General features: G+C 39.9%; 1 protein-coding gene across 5 annotated transcripts in view; it reads right to left on the bottom strand.

Annotated features, from left to right (window-relative positions):
* The window catches only part of OCRL (OCRL inositol polyphosphate-5-phosphatase), a 54,114-nt gene that overhangs the window by 4,697 nt on the left and 29,562 nt on the right, over nucleotides 1–19,855 (bottom strand). For all 5 annotated transcript variants that reach the window (XM_039250780.1, XM_039250775.1, XM_039250779.1 and 2 more), the window contains 6 exons: nucleotides 14,283–14,393; nucleotides 13,457–13,622; nucleotides 12,958–13,193; nucleotides 4,614–4,637; nucleotides 1,256–1,372; nucleotides 270–354 (listed from right to left, as the gene is read on the bottom strand). In XM_039250780.1, coding sequence (XP_039106711.1) covers nucleotides 270–354; nucleotides 1,256–1,372; nucleotides 4,614–4,637; nucleotides 12,958–13,193; nucleotides 13,457–13,622; nucleotides 14,283–14,393 — 739 coding nt within the window. The remainder of the gene's footprint in view (nucleotides 1–269; nucleotides 355–1,255; nucleotides 1,373–4,613; nucleotides 4,638–12,957; nucleotides 13,194–13,456; nucleotides 13,623–14,282; nucleotides 14,394–19,855) is intronic.

The raw sequence follows: 19,855 nt of genomic DNA on the forward strand, positions 1-19,855 counted from the left end.
CGCCTGGGTGGCTTAGTCGGTTAAGCGTCCCACTTTCGCTTAGGTCATGATCTCGCGGTTCGTGGGTTCGCGCCCCGCGTCGGGCTCTGTGCTGACTGCCAGCTCAGAGCCTGGAGCCTGTTTCAGTCTGTGACTCCCTCGCTCTCTGACCCTCCCCTGCTCATGCTGTCTCTCTCTCTCTCTCCTAGAAATAAATAAAACATTAAAAAGAAATTAAAAAAAAAAAAAAGAATTCATCCAGCTTCCTAACCCTTTGTCAAAAAGGATACGGATTGTCTCAGGAATGCTAGTATCCAGACAATCAATGATCTGCTGTAACTCCTCCTGCATTCCAGGGGTTTGGAACAGGTCCTCCTACCAAAGAAGTGACAACGAATGGAACAAGGCAAGATAATCAGCCCTAAGGTTCTGAAGACTACCCAGGGATCATGAAAGTGGAAGGATGCAAATGGAAGCATAATGTGCATACTTGTGATTAGGAATGGAGGTATGACAATGGCATGTTTTCCCTTTATCACCTGTATAATCCATGTGAAATGTTACTTCAAACTAGAAAATGATCTTCAAAGGTTTTAGCCTATATCTGATATGGCAGAGGACTAGATGGCTACAGTGGGAGACCAGGTGTTCCCACTTCTAGCTTCCTGACAAGTAGAAGGCAGAGTCCGAACAACTGAACCACAGTCAAATCCTGTTCCTAGGGAATGCTAGGGCAGCAGCAAATGGCATGCCCATACCAAACCTTGCTTTTGAGTTGTTATGCTTCAGTAGGTAAGAAAACATTTTCCTTTGATTTAGTCCCAAGAGATTTCTTCTTTTGGGGGGTTGGGTTGGGGGTGGCTAATATTTTACATAGGATTAAAAAATGAAAATCAAATTCAAGAAATGGGCTTGAAGTTTGCTTTGGACTTTAAAATCTGCAATACCTATGTGAGATGGGAAACACACATTATAGACCGAGGTACACAGTGGTCTAGGGGAAAGTGTGTGTAGCCAGAAGACAGGCATGCTTAGCTTGGGCTTGGCTCCACCATTACACTTATGGCTGTGGTCTTAACTAAATCACTTAGTTGGCATGCTTCCAAATTCTCGTATCTGTAAATAGGGATACTTCCATCTGCCCAGATGATCTGATAGTGCTGCTCTGTGAAGATAGTTTGGAAAAATTACAAGCACAATACTGACTGAAGTATTATCATTTACCACCGGATTCACACACCTTCCAAAGTTGCAGGGCATGCCCACAGTTACTTACCTGGTGACAGGCATATTTGAACAAGTGATCTACCAGAAGCCAGATCTCCTTGGGGACCTGAAGGGGTCTCTCACTGGCACCTTCATCCAAGGGAACCATCTGCAAAAGGGATTTCTCCTAAAAGATGAAAAAGGAGGAGAATCAAAGCAGTCTTAATAAAAATGTGTGTGTAACTTAGTGTCCTCCAGATTCTGCTTATGTAGGTACAATTCAATCTTCATCTCTTAAGATTCTTCATTTTTTCTCACTGGGGTCAGTCCTGGTCAGAAGGCACTTGATACTGATTCCCACAGTTAAAGGATCTTGTCTTCTAGATGCTTAACAATTAAGCATTCCATGTGGGCTCATTATGTTTATCACTGGATGCACTGTGTGTTGTAAATGTTCTCAAGGGTGACAGTCATGGCAGAGCATATATACTGCCTGAGACTTGTGAACCATTAAATTATAATGGTCAACACAGTACTTTGAGACAGTAGTACCTAGTTAGGTTTTTGGTGACTTTTAACTTATGATTCTTTCAGGTCTTACTACAAAATTATAGTTTTCATTGTTGATTTAAATGAGGCTCTCTGGTTCACAGAAATTAAAAACGATTCTCCACATTACACCTACATTCATGAATATTTCAGGCTCAATAGAAAGTCTTTTTTTTTTCGACTTCTAAAAACTTTGCTTTATTTTTAACATCAGTTTCCTTTCTTTCCCAGTTGTATTGAGAAATAATTAACAGATGTCACTGTATGAGTTTCAGGTATACAGCACAATGGGTTGACTTATGTATTTGGTGAAATGACTACCACAATAGGTTTAATTAACACCTGTCATCTCATTCAGATACGAAGAAAAGAAGAAATTTTTCCTCCCCATGAAAACTCTTAGGATCTACTTTCTTAACTGTCTTCTACATCGTACAACAGTGTTAGCTATAGTCAGTGTGTTATATATTACATCTGCAGTACTTACTTGAAAAGTAAAAGTTTGGACCCTTTGACCATTTTCCCCCATCTCCCCCCCCCCCCCCCCCCGCCACCTCTGGTAACCACAAATCTGATCTCTTTTTCTAGGAGTTTGGTGGTATTTGGGGGTTTGTTGCGTCATGTTTGTTGTTTTAGAATTCTGCATATAACATCCTACAGAATTTGTCTTTCACTCTGACTTATTTCACTTAGCATAATCTCTAGAAGGTCTAATCTTAAGGCACTAAAACTCATAGCCTCTAGATCCAAAAATAGTAAACTGAATACAGCATACCAAGAGCCAAAAATACTGTGAAAAGTTCCAGGTCTGAGTCCAGAAGTTATTCTTTATATTAATAACTCAGCAGAGATTTCTCAGGGCTATGACCCCTTTTAGTTATCTTTATACTTTCTGTTAGATTCTCCTGAAAGAATCTAAGAGAAAAACCCAAACGTGACAACTAAACCTGAACTTGAAAATGGCTGGAGGCATAAACGCAGTTATCTTATGCTTATATAATCAAATATAAATTGTATCAAAAAGGGGTCTGAAATAGATTAAGTCCTATGAGGGCAGCCTTCAGAAAAATCCTAGTGGAGAAAATGGTGACCAATTCTTTGCATCTGCCCCCTTCTCCAGCTTAAGGTTATAAATTGTGTACTTGCAACGTTAGGAAATTCTGTAAATTCCAGCCCAACCCCAGCCATGTTGCTTTATGGGAAATAAAAGTATTTTACTACTTCCAGAGACTGTGTACACTAGAGCAGAGATGAGGGCTTTGCTTAACATTATGTTCTTCAATCAGCACTGCTGACCTCGTAAAGCTGCTGTACCTTTCTAAGAGAATGAAGAAAAGAACATGACAGTTGGTTACCATTTAAAATCTATGTTCTTCACATCTATTTTGCTTCCTTTCTTTCTTTCCCTGGGAGTCTATCACTTGATATTCATGTTCTCTGTGGCTGCCAGAACTTTATCAGGGGCTCATCCACTAACTTCTTTCTGGTTGCAAGTATTAAATCCAGGCATCCACATGGTATCTGAACCAAAACACTGTCCATAATGCACTCTGCTCATTTTCTGAACCAAATGCAACACATGTACAGATTTAGCAGATGCCTCCAAACTTACCATATATAAATTATTCAGCACTGATTCATGTACTTTTTAAAAAATCTGACATCCAACTGGCGCTTTTCCTGTACTAAGGCATTAAGGCAACACAAGGCACTCTCCGAGATGAAAAGACATCATGGCCTGCTATTAACAAGGAAAGGCCAGAAAGCAGAACTGCCTCAATTCTTAGTGGTTTAAAAAGGTTAATAAAATGTCAAAAAAAAAAAATGTCAATAGGTTATATACATCATCCACTATCCATTTTCAAATTCATGCACGATAATATGAAATGTCAGACTTGTGTTTCTGAAGTCTAATAAAAGATCATGCACAAAAAATAGTACTTTCTCAAAAGTCCACAATTATCCTGGTAACTCTAATTTTCAAGGGGAAATAAAGTAAACTTTGAAACCTTAGTGCTAATAACTAATGCAGAAAAACAGTACACCATCCCCACCATCAAAATGCATTAAACTCCACCAAATGGGGAGATGATGTTATATGCTGTGTGACACTGCTTTAAGAATGGCTTTCAAGCCCACATTTCTCTATGTGATAGCCCTGTGTGGAGCCAGACACCCTCCAGCTTGAAGATACAAGTGGCAAAGTACTACAGGCACCCTTTACTAGGTTCCTTGACTAGTTATTCAGGAGACATGGGTTTTACTGCTCTCTGCCCCACACCCCTGATGTCAGGAGCAGTAGTATGACTTTAGTGAGTTTTTCAACCTTAGGCCTTGGTTGTCTTGTCTATTAGAATGGGGAAAAATACCTTACCCTGTCTGAAGGCAGAGAGCTACACCAGATGATCCCTCATGCTCTTGTTCAGCTCTATAATTCTATGCTCTTTCTTAACTGTATAACTGTGTATTCTTTCAGTAATTAATCACTACTGTCAACAACCTCATATCACTCTTAATGCAACAGAAATCCACTTCTGCTTTTACTATCATTAAAAATGGAGGACAGCTAAGTGGTACCCTGCTCCACCTCATGAGATTTCAGATATATCAGTACAGCTCTTTAGTTACTTCTCATTTTAAAAATACAAATTTGGAAACTTGAGTCCTATTGCTTTTATGTACTGGGTCTCAATGACCACCAGTGTAATAAATATCTTTTTTATACTTCAGACACACTTAAAGACAGCTGGCAGGACTTTGGTGGATTCTCGTGGAGTCAGAGGTCTCTGAAATGGGAAAGATTAGGGACAAATTCCAGGGACCACACTTAAGTGTTAATTAAGCACAGGAAACACATGACCACCAATGGATTGCATTACCTTTTCTAGGAAGCTGTCTTCTTCCTGAGAGCAGAGCAGGAAAAGAAAGTCATTGACAGACAGAAATTAGAATTAATTTACAGAATTAGAAACAGACCAGTATTATTAGAACTCACTAGCTTGCTAGATACATACACTTTAAACAGCTGTAAATTTTTCAAATAAATCATTATTGTTGAAAATGGAACGTTTTCTCTATATGCAAAGTTCTCTATTGTACATATTAAATGCTCATGTAGTTTATGGAGATTATCACTCAAGAGACATAAATGTGCAGTCCTAGTCTTTTGTGTCCTTTGGCAGCTGCCAGCTGATCTGGCCAAATGTCCAGTGATAGCTCCTTTCCATGTGCTTCCTGGAGGCAGGCCCTGCTGCTACACTATGTGGCTTCCTAAGTCATCCTAATGCCACTCAATGGGCGAATTTGGTTGTGAGTCTGACAGTGGCTATTCAGAAGGAGAACAATTGGCTTCTCCCCTCTCCCTGCCATTCCTCTCACCCTAAGCAGTATCACACACTCTTTTCGCTCACCACATACCTACTCCCCTCCTCAAAGGCCCCAAGACTTCCCAAATATGGAAGTCCCTCTGAAATGTAAATTTATTTCATTTCAGACCTTTGTGGACCAGAAGACTCATTATTATCCCCTATTGTGTTTTCTTGTATGGTATAAGAGAAAAAACCTGAAGCAAGGGAGAGGGAAGAAGGCATCTTTTTAATCAGCTCTGTCTTCTGTGCTCTTATTATAATCCAATAACAAGAGCAACAATAACTACTGCCACCACTTAGAGAGCATCTGCCATGTACTGAAAACTATAAAGTACTCGTATACAATGTCATTTAGTCTGCACAAGTGTGCACAATAGATATTATTCCCATTTTACAGATGAGGAAACTGAGGCTCTGCCAGGTTAAATTATTTGCCCAAGATCATACTATTAGGTATTAAGTGGCAGGTACAGGATTAGAACTCAGGTCTGACTCTATATAGCTTTACCACTATGGTCCCCTAGACAACTCAAAAAATACAATCTGGCTGCTTCCTGGCAAAGAGGCAGGGCAAGGCTGTGAAAAAGACCATGAGAAACAAAGCACCATGGTTAGTGGAGAGAGTACAGGCACTAGTGGTAGACAGTCCTGGGTACAAATCTTTGTTCTGCTTCCTATTAATTTTGTACAGACCTTAGGCAAGTTACTAAATTTTATAAAGCCTCAGTTTCTTCATCTCCAAAACAGGGATAATGATATTTACTTTGTAGGGACAAGGAAACAGCCTCAACGCCAGGCATGGCAGGGCACTGGTAGTGCAGTATGCCAGCACGTCCCCAGCTACTCCCAGCTGGAATCCTTCCAGTGCTGCCATGGGCCACCAAGAACCCGAGTATAAATCACACATCTCATGTCTGACAGTAAAAGGAGGACCCCTGATCTTACTATGAGAGACATGCAGGAGGCTGGAGGTAGGGGATTGTGTGCTCTCTGATGTTCCAAATGGTAATGCTAAATGCATTTCCACCAAACAACTGTTTTATATATATATATATATATATATATATATATATATATAGTGGGTAAGTTTTTTACTATTATTAGACACATTATGGATTAAACAGCCTCTTGTAGGTTTACCTAGACTTTTAAATACCACATATAAAATGAGATAAAAATAATCAGAGTAATACTGTTTTATGAAGTATACAATATTTATAGTATTGTAATTATAGTATTTTTTTTAATTTAAAAGTTAAATTCTGAGTGCCAAACATCTAATTTAACACAATTTTGGAGCACAACCTTTTTTCAAATTCAGGACTACTTATTAGGAAACAGTAGAACCTGCCTAACAGACTTCTCTCTTTTTTCCTCCCATGAATACATGCCACATGATACAATGAGTAAAACTAGGCAGAGTTTTTATACACTAACCTCTCAAACCAGGCCCTCAAAGCAGTTTTCTTCAAGCAAGGCATGCCTTTGAGGGACGCTGGGGGATGGATGAAAAAGGAGGCTATAGAAGGGAATGATATGGTCCCTGATTTGGGTTTGCAATTGAGTTGGGGTAAGAAGTCCCAGAATTTATAGCCTGATATTGTTATAATTCACATAGAGGCATTCTCAATAAATGGTTACTATGAAAAACAAGCAAAGGGGTTCAAAAGAAGGAGACAGCTTTAGGCTAGGGCTGTCAGGGGACTTTTCACAATGAAGATGGGACCTAACTAGCCCTTAAAAGATTCATAGGATTTTAAAGAGTAGAGATGGAGTGAGGGCACTACAAGTGGAAGGGACAAAAATTCAGAGAAGGTAAATCGTAAGGTAAGAGTAGGGAAAAGGTGGTCATCTGTTCTGCAGAGAGCATGGGGGGATGTTGAGAAAAGTAGTGGGAAATATAAAAAAGAATGCTAAAGTCAGACTTTTTGGTGAACTTGAATGACAGGTAAAGCAAATTGCATTGTAGTTAGTAGGCATGGGGGAGCCACTGACTACCTTTAAGCAAGGAAGTGACAGGACTCAAAGCTATATATAGAAAGATCAGTCTGACAGCCCTGAAGAGGAAAAATGAACGAGCAGCAACAGAGGCAAAGGGGAATGTTAAGATGTTATCAAAGTAGGTCAAAAAGGAGAGAGTAAACATTTTAATTACGGGAAAATAATATATTTTTTACATAAATAGATAGAAGAGAAAACTCTGAAAGAAGAATCAAAAGGACTTTGATTAGACACTGGTGGGGCAGCACATTTATACTGAGAGTTTACCTCTCTGGCTACAGACATATAGTAGATGTAAGTAACATTTATTTCAACACTAGGCTCAATTCTGAAAACAGAAACACTACATAGCCTTCACTAATAAACAGCATACTCCTAAGGTAGTTGTTGCTTATCATCACTTAGTTCAACTGACTTGCCCTCTCTCTACAAAAGGCAATGCATTGATTACATTAAAAATTTTTAAATGTTTATTCATTTTTGAGAGAGAAAGAGTGTGTGTGTGTGTGTGTGTGTGAGAGAGAGAGAGAGAGAGAGCAGGGGAGGGTCAAAGAGAGGAGACACAAAATCTGAAGCAGGCTCCAGACTCTGAGCTGTCAGCACAGAGTCCCACACGGGGCTTGAACCCACGAATTGTGAGATTATGACCTGAGCTGAAGTTGGACCCTTAACCAACTGGGCCACCCAGGGGCCCCTGCACTGGTTACATTTAAAAAAGGAACCTAATTCAGATTCCCCAGTGGGACAACACTGGCATGCTACAAACGCACTGCAAATCATTCTTCACTCCAACACTCATCCTTAGAGGAACTGTGCCAGTAGTAAATGTAGCTAAGATCATGTTAAACAGTCATTTAGAGGCAGATTCAAATTTAAAAATAAAAAGCAAAGGGGCGCCTGGGTGGCTCAGTTGGTTAAGTGCCCGACTCTTGATTTCAGCTCAGGTCATGATCTCATGGTTCATGAGTTCAAGCCCTATGTCAGGCTCTGCACTGAAAGCACAAACCCTACTTGGGATTCTTGCTCTCCCTCTCTCTGCCCCTCCCTTGCTTATGCACTCTCTCTCTCTCTCTCAAAAATAAACTTTAAAAATAAAAAATAAAAAAATAAAAAGCAGAAAACTGAATGGATATCAAATTTCTACAAAGGATTAATTCCAATGAAATATAAAAAGAAGAAACACAAACCATACATGTATCAGGATAAGAAATGAGTGCTTGATCAGTAAGATGAAGTAAACACTTAGTGAAAAGATCACTGGGGAAAAAACCATTATTCTTTTTATTTCAACTTTGATATCATTCTAATAAACATGTCCCCAAGCAAATACAGTCTGTCCATTCATCCCTCAACCTTTTGTGTCTCTGTAACTACAAGTAAAACCTTTAACCATATCTGGTAAGTTCAAACCTGGTCTATCCATTAGCCCAATCTATAAGCAACACCAAACGGTTCCTCCAAATATGTCAATTTACAACCTTACACTACCCATGAAAGTCTTCTGATAGTTGTAAATGCCCTCTGCTCCAGCATAAATTCATCTGTTGACTTCAAGACTTTCTATCCTCTGCTCCTAACCTATCCAATCAGCCTCACACTTTTTCCTTTACTCTTCACTCTTTCCAGGGAAATCTCTTTTTTAAGCTTATTTATTTATTTGGAGGGAGGGAGGGAGAGGGAGGGAGGGGGAGAGAGAGAGAGAGAGAGAGAGAACACACATACACACAAGTGCGGGAAGGGGAGACAAAGAAAGAAAGAGAGAATCCCAAGCAAATCCATACTGTCAGCACAGAGCCTGACTTGAGGCTTGATCTCACCAACTGTGACATCATGACCTGAGCTAAAATCAAGAGTTGGATGTTTAACTGATTGAGCCACCCAGGTGCCCCTTCCCAGGGAAATCCTATAATTTTTCATACCTGGTCTTTTTGCTTCCACCATTTTTTTTTACAGTAGGCACCACGCCCAGTATGGAGCCCAACATGGGGCTTGAACTCATGACCCTGAGTTCAAGGCCTAAACTGAGATCATGACTTGGATGCTTAACTGACTGAGCCACCTAGGTTCCTCTGCTTTTAACTTCTAACATTTATCCGTGATGTTCCTTATACCTGGAAGACAAGTTCACCCAATTATGTTAATACATATTTCTTGAATGCTTGGACTTAACTCAAAATACTTCTATGATGAAACCCAAATCACTCTTCTAGTCACACTTTATTCTTATGTGCTGAACTTGTTTCTAGTAATATTAATGTTACATGAATCAAATATGCATTAAAGCCAAAATAGGCTGGTTCTGAGATTGATCTTTATAGAAATTAGCTGGTTAATCAATAAGCTTTTATAACATATAAGGCTTGAGTAAACAACACAGGAAAGGAATCTATTGTTAATACAAATTATAAGCTCCACAACTCTCATTACAAATGCCTCTCCAAAATATTGACTTACTAAATACACTGGACTTTAGCCAGTAAAAGTAACTACTGTTTGGGGCGCCTGGGTGGCTCAGTTGGTTAAGCGTCTGACTTCGGCTCAGGTCACTATCTCATGGTTCGTGGGTTTGAGCCCCACATCCGGCTCTATGCTGACAGCTCAGAGCCTGGAGCCTGTTTCGGATTCTGTGTCTCCCTCTCTCTCTCTGCTCCTCCCTCACTCATGCTCTGTCTCTCTCTGTCTCAAAAATAAATAAAATATAAAATTTTTTTTAAAAAGTAACTTATGTTTACAGTATCTCTAACCAAATTTCCTATTAACCATTATTTAGAATTTAGCCATATTGTATATATAAGTAAACTTCCATCACCACTTAATTGCAGGAACCCACATAAACTCCATTAATACTTTGTATTCAATGTGTAATGAATAAATATTGATGATTATGTGCTAGTTAAGAAACTAGAAATGTCTATCTTTATTCTGGAAAAGAATAAACATGATTACAAACAAATTTTCCTCTGTCACTTGTGCTAATTCCAACTATTCTAGTAGGGCAAGAAGAATGAAAAGGATTTATGCCAGTATTTCATTCCGCATTTGGTGGAAAGAGGGTATGGCACAAGAATTTTTCTGAAGCGGTACATGAAAGTCAACATAGGCACTGAAATCATTTCTGGTTTCACCAATATTTTGGAGTAAATAATACAATAAAACATAATAGGTATCATTATTAATAGCATCATCTGATAGGATGTGAAATATCATGTTGGGTCTTGGAACAAATATGAACAAACATTAAGAAAGCATTGCAGAAGGTCAAAATCAAGTCAAAACACAGTGGGAAGGGGTGCCTGGGTGGCTCAGTCGGTTAAGCGTCCGACTTCAGCTCAGGTCATGATCTCATGGTTTGTGGGTTTGAGCACCGTGTCGGGCTCTGTGCTGACAGCTAGCTTAGAGCCTGGAGCCGGTTTCAGATTCTGTATCTCCCTCTCTCTCTGACCCTCCCCTGCTCATACTGTCTCTCTCTCTCTCAGAAATAAATAAAAAAAACATTAAAAAAAAACACAGTGGGGAAGATACTACAAATAGGGTACAGATAATTTTACACTTCAGCTCAGGTCATGATCTCACGGTTCATGTGTTCAAGCCCTGTGTTGGGCTCTGTGCTGACAGCTTGGAACCTGGAGCCTGCTTTGTTTTCTGTGTCTCCCTCTCTCTCTGCCCCTCCCCCACTCAAACTCTCTCTCTCTCTCTCTCTCTCTCTAAAATGAACATTTTAAAAAAATTTTAAGGGGCACCTGTCGGTGCTTTTAAGCTCCCGTTGGAGCCCTTTTATTTTTTTTTTATTTTTATTTTTAAATATTTTTATTTATTTCTAGGAGAGAGAGAGAGACACAGCGTGAGCAGGGGAGGGTCAGAGAGAGAGAGGGAGATACAGACTCTGAAACAGGCTCCAGGCTCCGAGCTGGCAGTCAGCACAGAGCCCGACGCGGGGCTCGAACCCATGAACCGCGAGATCATGACCTAAGTGAAAGTCGGACGCTTAACCAACTAAGCCACCCAGGTGCCCCTGTAGGAGCCCTTTTAAGGGCTCAGTTGGTTAAGGTCCGACTTCGGCTCGGGCTCAGTTGGTTAACGTCCGACTTCGGCTCAGGCCATGATCTTATGGTTCGTGGGTTTGAGCCCCACGTCAGGCTCTGTGCTGACAGCTCAGAGCCTGGAGCCTGCTTTGGATTCTGTGTCTCCCTCTCTCTCTGCCCATCCCCTGCTCATGCTCTGTCTCTGTCTCTCTCAAACATAAACATTGAAAATTTTTTTTAAAGTTTTTTAAAAAGAGAGGCAGACTAAGGTGTTCACCAATGAAGTGACATAACACTACTTAATTTCAGATGGTACAGCAAAAAAAAAAAAAAAAGCATGTCTATTTTATGTAAGGCATGTGGGGGCTCATTGTACTGTCCTTTCCATTTTTCTGCATATTTGCCACTTTCATAATTAAAAGTTGGGAAAAAGAAAGCTGGGAAATGATATTTAGGATGGAAGGAATGGGGCAGGGAAAAAAGGGGAAACTTCATTTAGAATATATCCTAAACAGTAAATACTCAATTGGAAAGACAGAATGTGATGGTGAAAGTAAAAAATAAGTATCATTAAAAAATAAGAGAAGGTAAGGATGTGAATTTCCAAAGAAAATGGTTCTCTTTCAAACAGAGGTAATACACCCAGTCATGAGGGCTCTAGGGAAACAAGTATAATTCCAAGAAAGAATGCTAGGACTGGACTCAAGTGTTTTAATCTGTCATCTGAGTCATAGCTAAAACAATTCCATGGCAACAGAACAAATCACACAAGCCAGCAGTCTGCCCGCTAGTCTAGTCCTCCTCGCTAGATGATAACATCACTGCTCGGGTGAGGCTGAGAGCATCAACATGAATAGTAATAGTAGTGATAAAGTATGGCTGCCACATCACCTCATTTTTCTTGGTAAAAGACCAAAAGCATACTTTTATAGCCCAAAGAGGTCTGCACACAAATCCAGCAGTATTTTTATTTAGAAGAAAGGTTCTTAACAGGATGAACTTGTTATTATATCAATTTATGTTATAGAAGTTAGTAAGCATTTCCTATATAAGGGCACTGCTATTATAGCTTGGAGTCAGGGAAGGGTAATCCTACTGCTTCCCTATCTTAAGTGAGCCCCATTAAACATGCAGCAAACTTCAGTGCACATTATAATCATGTGGGATGCTGATAAAATGCAGGTTCCTAAGCTCTGCACTCTGAGACTGTCCTTCCATGGCCAGACGTGAACAGAGGGAAGAATCTGTACTTGTTTAAAGACCCCTGGGGATTATGAGGTTCATTTACAGGTCTGGGCTGCAATCTGCAGCCACGTTTGGGATTAGATATGGTGATACAAGTTACTAGAAGGAGTTACTAGACTGGGAGTCAGAAAGTCTGGGGGATAGATTCATTGCTAATTTATTCTACTTTTGGCAAGTTATTACCTCGTGCCTCAGTTTTCTCATGTGTTTAATGAGGATAATACTGCACCCCCCACTTACTGTACCTTATACACAGACTAATTTATACAAAAGTGACTTAAATTATGAAGAGCATAACAAAAAAGCATTAGATTTTTTAAGAAGGGAGTCTTTAATCTAATTCAGTGAACATAGTACTATCTATTATATTCCTGACAAGAGCCAATTACAGATTACTTTCTCTTCTTTCCTTCAAGGCTGAATCTAATGAAAGTAGAGCTAGAGTAAAGTGACATTTTTGCTCTTATTTATCACTTGACCATTCCCCCGAACCCAGTGAAAGAAAAAGCCCAGAAACAATGAGTACATCACTTAAGTATTGTGAAAATTATATCTAGAGAAGTTCTGTGTCTTAGGATGTTTCTTACCAAGTCTATGAGTTTGGTAACGGGAACTTCTCGGATTGGTCTTTTCATTCGGCACAAAGCCTCTAAGGATGTACCAAAGCAACTTGGGAGGTAATTTCCACTAATGGTCAAGAAGTAATCTTTGCCTCGATCCAGGTGAAGAACTAGAATATCTTCAATCTTATCTTCCCCTGAGTTCAGGATGGTCACAGAGTCTTTGCTGACATATACATCAAGGGAAATGTCCACGGTCTCATCTGAAATATAAGAAATGACACATGATAACAGAAACTTATGGAGGAAAAGCAAAAGGAGATGAGAACCAACAGAAGAAGTGTCCTCTAAAAAGTCATCAGGTGATGAAGGAAAGACTGGACACACAAAAGAGGTCTCCCCAATATAATGACAGTGAAAGTAAGAGACATGTGGTTAGAAAACATGAAGTTAAACAGAGGAAGGGGTGGGAGCCAGGGGGAGAGGATGCATTGCAAGCAGAGACAATGGTAAAGGGACAACTCACTTGGCTCCAAGTAGCCCTCAAAAGGTTCAGCCCGAAGCCATGGCTTGCAGTACTGGCTGTCATTAAGTTTAGGGATGAAAGAAAAATGGCAGGGAACCTGTCCATTGTTGCTGATCTGGAACTTCTCCTTTTGTAGTTGCCGAAACTTCACATTCTCAAACACAAACTGGGGAATAACAGACAGACACAAACATGCATCACTAGTAGGGGAAGTCAGTCAGTTGGATTATTCCATAGGGAATATGAATAAAGAATAAGGTAATTATTATTGACCAGGTGTGCAAGTGCTGTCTGTATGCCTTTACCAACTGAGCTGGCTGTATGCCACGCCCTCTCATTTGTTATTCTACTCACAGCAGCAGAAGAGGAATTAGGCAGCTCTTGCTACTTCTCTGGACCACTCGGATTGTTCCTGAGATCCTCAGAGGATAACCCAACCTTGGATCAGGACATTCATGTCATGACCAAGTCCTAGTTCCTGAGATATGAATTAACCAGCAACTCTGAAATACTCAGTAAGAGTGGCTAACATCTGAGGGCTTACTTTGTGCCAAGCATGGTTTAAAGAGCTTCACATGTATTAACTCATGTGATCCTCACAACCACCCCTTTAACCAGAAAAGGAAAGTGTGGCTCTGAGAGAGTCAGACACGTGCCACTGGTCATACATCTACTACATGACAGTGCTTGAATCAGAATGGAGGCAGTTTGACTTCAGCACACATGGTTTTCACCACTTTGCTGTGTTGCTTTATCTAACAATCATGGTTTCCCCTGTACTGACCACGATGGGCAGTACATGGGGAAGCCATGTATTTTTGCTCACCTCCCTCCTGCTGAGCTCCAAGGAAGGAAGGAAGTCATTTTCCATTCTGTCCATGATGCGTACAATATCTTCAAACACTTTCCGATACCTCCGTTCATCCACAACCTTTACCTGAAAGAAAGCAAACCCTTTTCAGTCTTCCATGCCCCTAGCTCATCTTCCTTTGAGATTATACCTAACAATTCAAAATGGGTTCTTACAGCAATCATTTAAAATAAATTGTGGTGCACTGAGATACCACCTCACGCCGGTCAGAGTGGCTAAAATGAGCAAATCAAAGGACTCTAGATGCTGGCGAGGATGTGGAGAAACGGGCACCCTCCTACACTGTTGGTGGAAACGTAAACTGGTACAGCCCCTCTGGAAAACAGTGTGGAGGTCCCTCAAAAAATTAACAATAGAACTCCCCTAGGACCCAGCAATAGCACTGCTAGGAATTTACCTAAGGGATATAGAAATGCTGATGCATAGGAGCACATGTACCCCAATGTTCATAGCAGCACTCTCAACAATAGCCAAAACATGGAAAGAGCCTAAGTGTCCATCAAAGGACGAATGGATCAAGAAGATGTGGTTTATCTAAACAAAGGAATACTACAAGGCAATGAGAAAGAATGAAATCTGGCCATGTGTAGCAACATGGATGGAACTTGAGGGTGTTATGCTGAGCAAAATAAGTCAAGCAGAGGACAGATACCATATGTTTGCACATATAGGAGGATTAGGAGGAACTTAATGGAGGACCGTTGGGGGGAAGAAGAGGGGAAAATAGTAGTGGAGAGGAGGGGGGGAAAGGAGGTGATAGGCATGGAGGAGGGCACTTGTGGGGATGAGCACTGGGTGTTACATGGAAACCAACTTGACAATAAACTATTAAATAAATAAATAAAAACTGTGGTGCAAACAACATCCTCAAACACTTTCTGAAATATCACTCCATCCACAATTTGTACCTCAAAGAAAACAGATCCTTATTTTAGTCTCCTATGCTCTCAGCTTGAATCTCTAAGAACCTAATAATTTTTTAAACGTTACTAAAACAAATATAAAGTAAACTAAGCATTTCAGCATTACACACTTTATGGTAAAGTAAGGTTAATTGGTTAGCTTCCTGGAAAAGTTAAACCTCTGTGCTAAGAAGCTTGGCAGTAATATTTGGGAAGAATATTTTCTTGCTCCATTGTTAAGTTATTTGGTGGTGAGGAAATGTGACAATTATGGTAAAAATTATTTCCTGCATTGCACAAAATAAGTGTCAAAACATACCTACTACTGTTTCTAACAATGATCAAAGCACTGAAACAGCAAAAAAAATTATTAAAGTGGGGCGCCTGGGTGGCTCAGTCAGTTAAGCATCCGACTTCAACTCAGGTCATGATCTCACAGTTCGTGGGTTCGAGCCCCGCGTCCAGCTCTGTGCTGACAGCCAGCTCAGAGCCTGGAGCCTGATTCAGATTCTGTATCTCCCTCTCTCTCTGACCCTCCCCTACTCACGCTGTCTCTCTCTCTCTCAGAAATAGATAAAACATTTTAAAAAAATGATTAAAGCATTTAATTTTATTAGCTGCTATGCACAATGCCAAGAATCATAATGTCAGTGCACAGATTATATAATGATAAATGCATGTTAGTAAGTAGATCCTATGGTTATTTTAGAGAAGAACCAATACAAAATGCCCTAGATTAGGGTACAAGCATGACAACAAACAAATCACCTTGACTAACAGATCAAAAAATTTTCCCATGTGACACAGTGCTTTCAGCTTCCTGAAATAGCTGTGGTTTTTTTTCACTATTAAACTTCATACAAATCAATGCCAAAAATGAATATAATTAACATAGCATTTTAACTTATTGAGGTTGTGGTTTCTTTTTAGAAAAAGAACTTCACAAATTCCATGTCAAGGAAAAAAAAAGACTGATGCATGTAGCAGAGGCTGTAAATCAAATGTGGAAAATAAAAGCATCAAAGCTGAGCCAAAGATCTCAACAACTGGGAAGTTTGTACATATGTAAACCATAAATCTTAGAGAACTGAGGACCAAGCAATCGCTAGTGTCACCAGGGTCCATATTATAGTATTAAGAGGAATTTTATATTTTAAATATTTTTATAAAATTTTACAACTTTACATTTCATGAAGTATTTTATACATGTCATCTTTTCACAACAACCAGCCAGGCTAAAGTAAAGTAAAGATTAGTAAAGTAAAGATTATTCTTCGGATCATTGAGAATATCGAAAAAGATCAGCTAAGTTGCTCACTGCCACAGTTGTATGCACAACTGTATCCAATTCTTGTATCTGGACCTCTAGCGTAAGACCCTTTCCAAAATACCAGGTACGCAGCAGGATTAATTCAGGTAGGTCAAAATAATGCAGATGCTTTGGCCTACTGCATTTTTAAAAAGCTCTCTAGGCAATTTCTCTGTGTACCTAAGTCTGAGAACCAATGCAGCCAGCCCACAGCAAGTCTTCTAAAGTTAACTGGCCACTGAGCACTTGGTCCCTTTGTTAAGTCATTGATGACCATGGTGGTAAAAATATGATGTGATTTCTTAAAGCCTCTAATCATAGCATGCCCAAGAGACCAAAATATGGGGTGGCTAACTCAATAAACTCGAAGCTTTTCTCAGTGAGTTATCATGATGATACCCCTTAATGGGACATCAAGGATAATGAAGGGGAAAATCTGTAAGAATTCACCACCTGATACACCCACTTTAGAAAAGGAAATTACCAACAAAATCAGGAATTAAGAATGAATTAGTTTGGGTCCCTGGATGGCTTAGTCAGTTGGGCGGCTGACTTTGGCTCAGGTCATGATCTCACCGTTTGTGATTTCAAGCCCCGCGTCGGGCCCTGGGCTGACAGTTCAGAGCCTGGAGCCTGCTTTGGATTCTGTGTCTCCCTCTCTGTCTGCCCCTCCCCTCCTCATGCTCTGTATCTCTCTCTCACTCTCACTCAAAAATAAACACTAAAAAAAATTAAGAAGAAATTAAAAAAAAAGAATGAATTAGATGATTAATGAGCTAGATCTTTATGTATTAACGTGGGTAGCTCTCTAAGACACACCACTGAATAAAAAAACATTTTTTAACCTTTATTCATTTTTAGAGACAGAGACACAATGTGAGTTGGGGAGGGGCAGAGAAAGGGAGGCACTGTCAGCTGTCAGCACAGAGCCTGACATGGGCCTCGAACCCACAAAGCTTGAGATCATGACCTGAGCTGAAGTCGGGCGCTCAACCACTGAGCCACTGAGATGCCACTGAATTTTTTTTAAAAAAGCAAACTGCAGACCAACACATACGGTATGACCATTTATGATATATGCACCAATATATAAAACAATACTCTAGGGGTACCTGGGTGGCTCAGTCAGTCAAGTGGCCGACTTTGGTTCAGGTCATGATCTCACAGTTGGTAGGTTCAAGCCCCACTTCAGGCTCTGTGCTGATAGCTTTAAGATTTACATTACTTCAAATTAAATAAAATTGAAAATTCATCTCTCTCAGTCTCACTAGCCACACTTCAAGTGATCAATAGCCACCTGAAGCTAGTAGCTTTTGTACTAGACAAGATAGATCTTTAACATTTCCATCATCACAGAAAGACCTATTGGAATGTACTGGTCTAGAAAGACATATTCATAATGGTAGTTGGCCTGGCTGAGAAGTGGGGGTTTGGGACAAAGGTGGGAGTGAAACAGGGATTAAAGAATTTCAGCCTTACCTGTAAATTTTGCCTAAAACATTTTTTTTTAAAGGGAAAGCACTTTTATTTCTTGCATAATTTAAGTAGTATTAAAAACCAGAAAGGTAGACATTTATTAAAGATACACAAAAATACACAGGAAGCATGGAAATTTTTAAATATCCTGCTGGGAGCTCTGGATTAATATGTGTGGAATATTACAAATATTCCAAGGTTCTGAAAAGAAATACAAACAAAAAAGCCAAGCATAGCTGATTAAACCAAAAAGGTTAGTGTCTGGGGAAAGACATCCTTTTAAAAATGAATTAAGAGGGGCGCCTGGGTGGCTTAGTCGGTTAAGCGTCCGACTTTCGCTTAGGTCATGATCTCACGGTTCGTGGGTTCGAGCCCCGCGTCGGGCTCTGTGCTGACTGCCAGCTCAGAGCCTGGGGCCTGTTTCAGTCTGTGACTCCCTCTCTCTCTGACCCTCCCCTGTTCACGCTGTCTCTCTCTCTCTCTCTTAGAAATAAATAAAACATTTAGAAAAAAAAAAAAATGAATTAAGAAAATTCAAATGAAGAAAACAGGGCAGCTCACAAGTACAGAGTAGAAATTAGGTGGGCTAGAAACATTATCTAAAGGTTTATCTAGTATAGAAGTACTTTGTGACTATAGAGGCATTGTGGGGTTAGTGGGAAGAACATCTGTAGGCTTGGGAGTTAAAGAGACAAGATTTAAATCTTAGTTCTCCTTCTAGTTGAATGCTCTTTTAAAAAAAAAAAACATTTATTTATTATTGACAGAGAAAGAGAGAGAGACAGAGCATGAGCAGGGTAGGCACAGAATCTGAAGCAGGCTCCAGGCTCTGAGCTGTCAGCACAGAGCCCAACGTGGGACTGAAACTCACGAACTGCGAGATCATGCCCTAAGCCGAAGTCAGACGCTTAATTGACTGAGCCACCCAGGTGCCCCTCTAGATGAATGCTCTTAAAGAAGTTATTTAAACTCATTAGTTCTCTATTTGCTCATTTGTTAAATGAGAAATATTTAACTCATAGCACTGTTGTGAGGAGTAAATGAGATATGTGTAAACTGCCGATCCCAGTTCTTGGTACATACTAGCTATTATTTGAGAAAGACTTAATATTATTTAAAAATTTCAAAATGGACAAAAATTAGGTCACAGTTGCTTCAGATTATTCTAAGGCCAAGAAGTAACTTTGTATATAAAGGAAATACCCCAAAGTCATTTCCCTTTAAGACAGAAGGACAGGGACGCCTGGGTGGCTCAGTTGGTTAAGCATCTGGCTTCAGCTCAGGTCATGATCTCATGGTTGGTGGGTTCGAGCCCCACATCGGGCTCTGTGCTGACAGCTAGCTCAGAGCCTGGAGCCTGTCTTCAGATTCTGTGTCTTTCTCTCTCTCTGACTCTCCCCTGTTCATGCTGTCTCTCTCTCTCAAAAATAAATAAAACATTAAAAAAATTTTTTTAAAGACAGAAGGATAAGACATGTTCAGGGATAATCTATCTGAGAAGCAAAAAGAATCAACATATACACAAAGGAAAGAAATTTACCCTATTATGTTCTTTGCATGTCTTAACTCATTAATCCCCATAAGTAGTACCACTGTTGTCCCCATTTTATAGAGGAGGAAAATGAGCCACAGGGCTGTTATATAAATTTTCCATGGTTACATGGTTAGGTAGTAGTTGAACAAGGATGCAAATCTAAGCAGTCTATCTGTAAAGTCCACACTATAAGCACTGAACTAATATAGATTCTGACAGATTACATGACTGTAGGTCTGGGAAATCTACAAGAAATCATCTAAATGTAGTAGCTGTAATAAATTAAATCAACAAGATCCCAAGATAT

This window comes from Hyaena hyaena, unplaced genomic scaffold, assembly GCF_003009895.1.
Source record: "Hyaena hyaena isolate Hyena2069 unplaced genomic scaffold, ASM300989v1 scaffold_383, whole genome shotgun sequence".
Lineage (NCBI taxonomy): Eukaryota > Metazoa > Chordata > Mammalia > Carnivora > Hyaenidae > Hyaena > Hyaena hyaena.